General features: G+C 34.7%; 2 protein-coding genes across 4 annotated transcripts; one reads left to right on the top strand and one right to left on the bottom strand.

Moving 5' to 3' along the window:
• The first annotated feature begins 385 nt into the window (after nt 1-385).
• Nucleotides 386-4809, top strand: LOC142233828 (WD repeat-containing protein 26 homolog). 2 transcript variants are annotated; one of them, XM_075304875.1, is made up of 4 exons: nt 386-542; nt 798-1730; nt 2519-3474; nt 3536-4809. In XM_075304875.1, exons 2-4 carry the CDS (start codon nt 1275-1277, stop codon nt 4020-4022), a joined length of 1899 nt encoding a protein of 632 aa, XP_075160990.1. In that variant the 5' UTR covers nt 386-542; nt 798-1274; the 3' UTR covers nt 4023-4809. The 2 variants fall into 2 exon arrangements, with proteins under 2 accessions (XP_075160990.1, XP_075160991.1); XM_075304876.1 differs by having other exon boundaries at nt 398-542; nt 802-1730.
• Arv1 (ACAT-related protein required for viability 1) lies at nt 4420-7530 on the bottom strand. Of its 2 annotated transcripts, XM_075304877.1 has the most exons (4): nt 7349-7527; nt 5975-6094; nt 5218-5365; nt 4420-5163 (listed from the first exon to the last, which is right to left on the bottom strand). In XM_075304877.1, exons 1-4 carry the CDS (start codon nt 7439-7441, stop codon nt 4829-4831), a joined length of 696 nt encoding a protein of 231 aa, XP_075160992.1. In that variant the 5' UTR covers nt 7442-7527; the 3' UTR covers nt 4420-4828. The 2 variants fall into 2 exon arrangements, with proteins under 2 accessions (XP_075160992.1, XP_075160993.1); XM_075304878.1 differs by lacking the exon at nt 5975-6094 and having other exon boundaries at nt 7349-7530.
• Nucleotides 7531-7999: the final 469 nt, after the last annotated feature.

The raw sequence follows: 7999 nt of genomic DNA, 5'->3' as shown, positions 1-7999 counted from the left end.
TTCATGTCTCCTCCAGTTGTGTTCCACTCCCGTACCCCACAATCTATGTTTTGAATTCCACTTTGAGGGTAATATCTGTTTCTAGTTGAGAACGCGATTTTCTCAACTTGTATTTTCTCTTATCCTTTAAGTTTTTTTTTGAATATTAGAATTTTTGTTAGGAATGCGATTTTCTCAACCATTTCCCAACCAGAATTTTAGGCCAATCCTTTGAATATACTTTGAAAACGTGTTGAATGTAAGTATTCCTCCAATGCTTGTGTTCATGGGTTTGTGGTTGAACCATCTCTCCAATATCTGTGTAGATTGGTATGTATAGAAATATGAATACCTTGTTATTTTATCATGGTCGTCCCCCATAGTTTTGCCATATCTGTATGTCTTGCATTTGATTTTAAGTTCCCTTCATAAATAGTGCTTGCATATAGTATATATTGCACATGATTTTTCATCTATTCTAAAATTTTCAAATAAAATACTTTAATATTGTGCCCTTTGGTTATCTATGGAAGTTGTTAAGAGGAAATTCGTTACATAAAAAGGTGAGTTATAGTATTCTATGTTTAGGAAAAACTATTGCTACATACCACCCGTATTTTTCTTTCGAATTTATGCTGCCACGAATAGAATTATTTTGTATGTATACACTGTTTACAAGTTTCGCCATCAGCTGTGAAAGTCAATAAAAAATTTCGTGATTTGGAGTCCAAAAACTTATATATTTGATTAGTTCGTTTGTTATTTGTCATAAAATATTAAATTTATTTTACTCTATTTCTTGTTTCTTTTTTGCGAAGAAAGCATTGCACCTGTCTAAAAGCAGTGTGGTCTGTAGGTGGTGGTAGAGTGAAAGGGAGAGAGACACTGAAGCTGCCGTCATTGGGATAAAATAAAGACTCAAAATTGATAGAAATAACAAAAAAGCTGCTGCAACTGGTGCCTCATCTGAGGACCAGCCGCCGCGCAAAAAAGGACGACGTTCAGCAGCAGGACGGACGGACGAACATACCACAGTAAATAATAGTAGTGGGCTCAGTAGTGCATTGTTATCGGAAGACAACGAAACAGCAACGACGTCGAGGGCCGCTGCACAACAAGAGCGGATACGCAATCAAAATAATTGTGAAAAACAGACAAAAGGTGATTCAGCGAATCAAAAAGCAAACAATAAAAACAGCATTAACAAAGAAAACAACCAAGGGGAGAATAAGCAATTCGAACAAGGGCGCCGTAATAAAGTCGGTGATACGGAAAAATTAGTCTTCGGGGCGAACATGGAAAACTTAGCACTGAATCCTTCTACATCTCAAGGAACAGAGTCGCCAAATATGACAAGCGTGAATACCACTGCTGGCAGCAGTCATGAAAGCGCGACGTCATCGATTGCGGGATCAGCCAACGCCAATGTATCTAACACGAATGGTCACGACGCCAAACATAACCACAATGGATTCACTGCCAGCAATAATAATGATAGCAACATAGAACCATCTAGTGTTCGTGACGATCAAAATAATCATAATGAAGCAAATAATACAATTTCATGGTTAGGGAAATCGAACCAGGAAATTATACGCCTAATTGGCCAATATTTACAAGACTTGGGACTAGAGAAATCGGTAAATACATTAATGTCGGAATCGGGATGCTATTTGGAACATCCATCAGCCACAAAGTTTCGTGAACATGTTCTTTCAGGAGAGTGGAGCAAAGCGGATGCCGATCTAAAGGTTAGTTTTTAATTTTTAATTGCATTGGTAGAAAAAACCCCGACTTAAGAGGTTTTGATTTTGATAGAAATGAAGAAATAGTTGGTTGGTTTGGTTTACTATGAATATCTATTCTTGCCATTATTTTGAAGGAATTTCCTTTAATTTCAACAATAGGTTTTACAGAAATAATTTGGCCCCATTTCTCAGATATCTCGTATCTTTATTTAGAAGATGCTGGTGGGTAACGATTTTCTAGCCCATGCGAAGTCGTATTTTCTTTTTAATAAAATTGGGATTTCTAATTTTAGTTTGTTGTTGGTGCACATTATATTTGATATGAATCTTGAAATTTTTTAGTTCTGTAGTAAGTAGAACTCAATGGAACAGCATTTCACCGAAAGAAAATACCTTTCATCTTCACAACATTACATTAGGAATGAAGAGGGTTTAAAGTCAAAAATGTCTTGGCGGAACAAACCCCCTACATTTATCTTATTCGTAGACTTCTAGAATAGTTCTGCAGTAAGTATAACTCAATTTCAAAAGCAATGGAACAGCATTTTACCGAAAGCAAATACCTTTCATCTCCACAACATTACATTAGGTATAAAGAGGGTTAAAAGTCAAAAATGTCTTGGCGGAACAAACCCCCTACATTTATCCTATTCGTAGACTTCTAGAATATTTTAAGTAGAAAAGACTTGTTTTAAAAATTTCGTAAAATTTTTTGCATTTATTGAAATATTGTCAAATTTTAATTATTTTGTGATTTAAATTGGTACATTGTATACATTTATTGTTAAAAGGAATTAGAGCCGCTTATTGATAATGGAAAGCCATCAACCATTACCGAAATGAAATTTATTCTGTTGGAGCAAAAGTATCTTGAAAATCTTGACGATGGTTGTCCCTTGGAGGCATTGCATGTTTTGCGAAATGAACTTACACCTTTACAATATAATATATCACGGGTCCATCAATTATCATCTTACATGATGTGTTCGACTAACCACGATCTTTACCAGCGTGCCAAATGGGAAGGCAAAGGAATATTATCGCGTGCTTTAGTTATGGAGAGATTGCAGACATTTCTGCCTCCTTCGGTGATGATGGCCCCTCGGCGATTGCGCTCACTACTGCAGCAAGCGGTAGAACTGCAAGCACAAAATTGCCTATTTCATGATATGGCCTGGGAAACCAATTTACAGAATGAATCGCTTTTAACTGATCACTGCTGTGCCACGGATGGATTTCCCTTGCAAACCATACAAATTTTGTCAGATCACTGTGATGAAGTTTGGTTCTGTAAGTTTTCACCAGATGGTTTAAAACTTGCTACGGGGAGTAAGGACGGTGCTATTATAATTTGGGATTTAGACACATACAAATTGCAGTTGAAACAACGTCGTATATTGGACAGCCAGACTCAAATGAGCGTGGCTTTTATTAACTGGAGTCCAGATTCTAAAATGATTCTAGTTGGTGGGCCCGAAGACTCCACCGAAATATGTATTTTCAATGTTGACGATGGACGCCTTTTGATGAAAATGAATAATATGAACCAAGAAGAAAGCTTATCTTGCGGTGCTTTTAATCGCGATGGTACAAGGTTTGTGTGTGGTGGACAAAAGGGACAATTTTATCTATGCGATCTCAAAGGAACTGTTCTTGACACCTGGGAAGGAGTACGAATTAATAGTGTAGCATACAGATCGGATAACAAAACTATACTAGCTGCCGATAATCACTACCGCATACGAGGGTAAGTGTAAAAAAAATTGTATTTGAATGCTGTAGTGATGTTATCGTTTTCCATCTAATAGATATAATTTTGAAAATCCTCGAACCGATTTCGATGTTCTCAAGGAATCACATCCTATCATGACATTTTCGGTAAACTCAGCAGATCGATTAGCATTGCTTAATATATCAAATCAAGGACTGCACTTGTGGGATTTAGAAGATAAATGTCTTCTGCGCAGTTTCCAGGGAATACGTCAAAGTAATTTTGCAATTCATTCATGTTTTGGTGGCGTCAATGAAAGCTTTGTCGCTAGTGGCAGTGAAGATAAGCATGTTTGCATTTGGCATATAAAGCGAGAGGAACCTTTGGCAAAATTGTCAGGCCATGCGAAAACTGTTAATTGTGTTTCTTGGAACCCGGTTTACCCTTCGTTATTAGCTTCTGCTAGTGATGATTCCACAGTTCGCATTTGGGGACCGACCTCAACACAAAATATGAATGCATCGCCAGAAAGCGATGACTGCTCATCTTGTTCCTCGTCATCGTCTTGGAATATGACATCTTAATGCAAATTAACAGATATTTCCCACATTTAGTATATTTTCACTTATAATGGATTCATCCCAACTTTTTAGCATAAGAACTCCGTCATTCATTAAATCATGCCTCAATGTATCCACACACACACCCATACTTGAATACCTATTTTGATAAAAGCGGACTGTTGTAAAGCGCTCGAACATATGCAAATATCAACGTATATAGTTGAAGATAAATGAAAAAATCATAGAGTAAAAAGTTGGCGCAATTTTGACCAGCCAACCATCTTGTTACAGTCGCTGCTATATGTTTGAAATGCACTTCCGCATTCGATTCCAGTTGGTGTAAATTTATATTTATAAAATACTATTAAATAATCCACACAACATCGCTGATATAAAACAAAAACACAAGTTGGCTATATACCGTGTGCAAAATAATTGAAATTATTATTGATCAATTTTGTAGACCGTTTACGATGGCTAGAAGGTCAGCAAGCAAATTTCTTGTTGTAGTTACAAGTATCACAATGATCACTAGTATTGTTAAAGGGGGCCCATTGCGAATTCATTGTGCTAAAAATATAACCATGTCCTTGGCTTTTTATAAACAGCATTAATGTTTCCATCATCACCATCAATGTAATTCGAAAAAATAAATACATACATAATCGAAGTAGAAAGATTTGTTAAGTGATCACACAATTTTAAATATTCTAAAGGAAAAAATTGTAATTATATAAGTCTTATTTTTAAATGAATTACAAGTAAAATACACCATAGAAACAAAATATAGAATCCAATTTCGACTAAATGATAACGTCCAAATTCAATTAATTTAAGCAATATTCGATCATAAGTTGCATGGTAAGTTCCTTCACGGTGTAAACTAAAAGTACAATAAGAAGTGCTTGCAACGTCGGTATACCAGTCATCACTTTATAAATAGATATCAGTGCACATAAATGATGTGCTAGAACGAAGTGGCGATGAAGTGCTGCTCCGATATCAGTGGTGTTCTCGCGCCACAAAACGATAGGCAATAAGAAGATTTTTGAGAAATTTGCCAGTGCATTCGCTTTCAACAACTGTAAAACGTTGTTTTCCACAATGACCGTTTGTGAGAATAAAGTTACAATAGCCATCAATGTAGTACATAAAATGAATTCTGAAAAGAAATTAGTATCTCAAAATTACACAACTAAAGATTGTTAAATAGTACCTCCTATTTTATATGCACAGCAATAATAAAACCCATTTTCATGTGGTGGTAATCGTCTAACATTTTGTTGGGATTCCTTTAGACTTTGCTCTCTCCATAGTGTCAACGATTCCAGTAGTAGTAAAATCAGCGACAGTTTCCAAAATAACTAAGAGAACAGAGGTGAACATTAGGCTGTAAGTATGATATTTTTTCTCACAAAAGGCCGGTACTGAGTTCGTGTTTCACATATGAAAATTATACATGTTCGCGTTTACTTTTCTTTACTACGTTATTTTAAGGAAAGAAAACTTACTGACTGGATAATTTGTACCATTTCCTTTAAGATATGTTGCATTTTTTAAAAGAAAAGCCGTATTTTTAGTTGTATTTTGTAATTGTAATTTTGGTTTCCACTTGTTAAATACGAACTTAGTACTGGCCCTAAGATATCAAATGTTCATTAGCCTAACAATTTTGTCTGACAATCTTCATTATGTAATTTGAATTTTCCTTATGTAATTTGAAGCCACAGGGCGTTAAATTTATATAAATTACAATGGACTGCAGACTAAGAATAAATTACAATTCAAAGTATAATTATAAAAATGCAGTATGTATTAATTAAAATAATGTATAAAAAATAATTATTTAATGAAAGAAACATGACAAAACATTTTAGGGTTCCAATTTACTTCACAGTTCGATTGCTCGATCAAAATGACGACCAAAAAGGTGAGTGATGCTATTAAAATATATTGAGTATAAAAATGTTTACCTTGAAATCGCGATTATACAGTGCATGCCGGTATGATGAAGGGGACAAAAGCATAAAATCTACTATAATTATAATTGGTTCGAATTCGATATAGTGGTCAGCAACTGAATGGCATATATTCTGTAAAATAATGTAATTCCATGTTATACTAACGTTTAAACGGAATGGTTGAGGGTACAAGTCTGGTTCATATGTCCTAACCAAATGGATAACCTGTCGGTTGTATGAGATCGCCATGGATCCCTTTGTTTACAAATATATCTAATAACTATCCTTAATTTCGACGTTTGCTGCTATACAATAGTACTATGAGCTTTCGCCTGGTCAACACCATAGTATCGCTGCGAGTGATTTTGCAACTTTGTGTATACATATACGGTTCATAATGAAATGAGTGACTGAAATATATTACCTATCTTTTTTGTAACAACAAAGACTAACATGATTCCTCTTTTAACAAAACTATGGTTCGCTGAGAAAAAGTTTGAACACATTTTTCAGCAATTTTTGGTAGAACGTCACACTCATTAAAAACGAATTGGGCGAACTTATGGTTCTTGATATATATGAAGAACAGCTTTTGAAATTTTGTCTATTCCATGTTTGATGAGCATCACCAGCATTACTGAGAGAGGATTATCCACCGCTGGAAAACTTTGTGTTTGGTCGACACTGGGTTTGAACATGCAAGGCGGTCATGCTAACCATTGCATCACGGTGGCTCCCACGTAACCTATTAAGAACAGAATATTAGTAAAATCTAATTATGATTGCTACCATGAATACTATATCTAAAGATCTCTTGGCAATATTTAAATTATATATTGTATATTTTGTTGTTGAAAAATTCAAAGAATAGGATATTTGCAATTTTATGTTGGTGTTTCGCTGTGAGGCATGCATATTGGGAACTCTTACATTCAAATTATTGCAAAATTTGAATGTTTTTATTTCATTGTTCGTGAGGAAGATTTAAAAACGGTACCTTCTTTGGTGGACTCTTAGCACAAATGTCGTCTCGTACTGCGTTAGACCGTTTGAAACGTGGACAATATTTGATAAAAATAAGTACGTTTTAATCAATATTTGATTTTAATTTCGTACTTGTACTCTTTTTAAACTGTGAGATGGGTAAAATTTCACTCACTCACATATCACTAGTATGCATTTAGGTTAATGTCAACAATGCAATTAAAATTTTTGTAAATGAAAATTTTGCGAATTCGTTGAATTTAACATTGGACAAAGCTTGACACCTTTTCATTTCATGATGGGCCGAATAGCCCTTTCATAGGTAGATTTCTTCTAAAAAAAAACTAAGCCGATTAAAGAGGTTTGGAAGTAATAAAGGAGTTTCTCCGTATTGACACCTACGCAACTTATAGGCTTTACAGTACTGCTATATTCTTTATGCAAATTTCGTAATTTGTTACCACAATTAACACACGTATACTTATTTTGTTTCATATTGATGAATTAATATGAAGATAAACAAAGCGGCGACCAATTTATTGGACGCGGTGAACAGCTGTTATATTATGATATACTCCAGGGTCCATTTATATGGTAGAATCCATATATAACTCAGTAATAGATGACCCATCTGTGTCAAACGCAGTCTGACAGTTCCCAAAATGAGGAATAAACGAAGAAAATAGGGGGAATTACAAATTCTCTCTGAGATTCGTTTTTACAATTTTTCTATTTTATCCACAATTTGAACATGTTTGATACACCAGATGATTTATAATCAAGTTAAATATTCAAAAGTTCATATTTGAACAAAAAATTGCGACTAAAACCGCGAAAATACAAAATTTAATTTTTAGCAAATTTTCTCTTTACGAAAAACACAAAACGAAATGTCAGAAAATTTATTTGGGCTTCTTCAACATTTTCTGGTCGGAGAGCGATGGGTCATCTATATTTTAAAGAGTCTATGGAACGATCTCTATCGATCGACTGAAATGCATAGAAACAGCTGATTTTTGGTTATAAATTCAGTTGTTTGTTTCCATTTCAGTC

The sequence above is a fragment of the Haematobia irritans genome, chromosome 4 (assembly GCF_050003625.1).
Source record: "Haematobia irritans isolate KBUSLIRL chromosome 4, ASM5000362v1, whole genome shotgun sequence".
NCBI lineage: Eukaryota > Metazoa > Arthropoda > Insecta > Diptera > Muscidae > Haematobia > Haematobia irritans.
The sequence above is the reverse complement of the archived record's forward strand: the minus strand, read 5'-3'. Positions and strand labels throughout refer to the sequence as shown.

Bases quoted from the DNA above. Each gene is read 5' to 3' on its own strand.
- Arv1 (XM_075304877.1), bottom strand. From the start codon at position 7,441: ATGAAACAAAATAAGTATACGTGTGTTAATTGTGGTAACAAATTACGA. The intron at 6,095-7,348 runs GTAGGTGTCAAT...ATTATTTTACAG, and splicing joins CTGTAAAGCCTATAAGTTGC to AATATATGCCATTCAGTTGC. The intron at 5,366-5,974 runs GTAAACATTTTT...CTGTTCTCTTAG, and splicing joins TGTATAATCGCGATTTCAAG to TTATTTTGGAAACTGTCGCT.
- LOC142233828 (XM_075304875.1), top strand. From the start codon at position 1,275: ATGGAAAACTTAGCACTGAATCCTTCTACATCTCAAGGAACAGAGTCG. The intron at 1,731-2,518 runs GTTAGTTTTTAA...TATTGTTAAAAG, and splicing joins AAGCGGATGCCGATCTAAAG to GAATTAGAGCCGCTTATTGA. The intron at 3,475-3,535 runs GTAAGTGTAAAA...TCCATCTAATAG, and splicing joins AATCACTACCGCATACGAGG to ATATAATTTTGAAAATCCTC.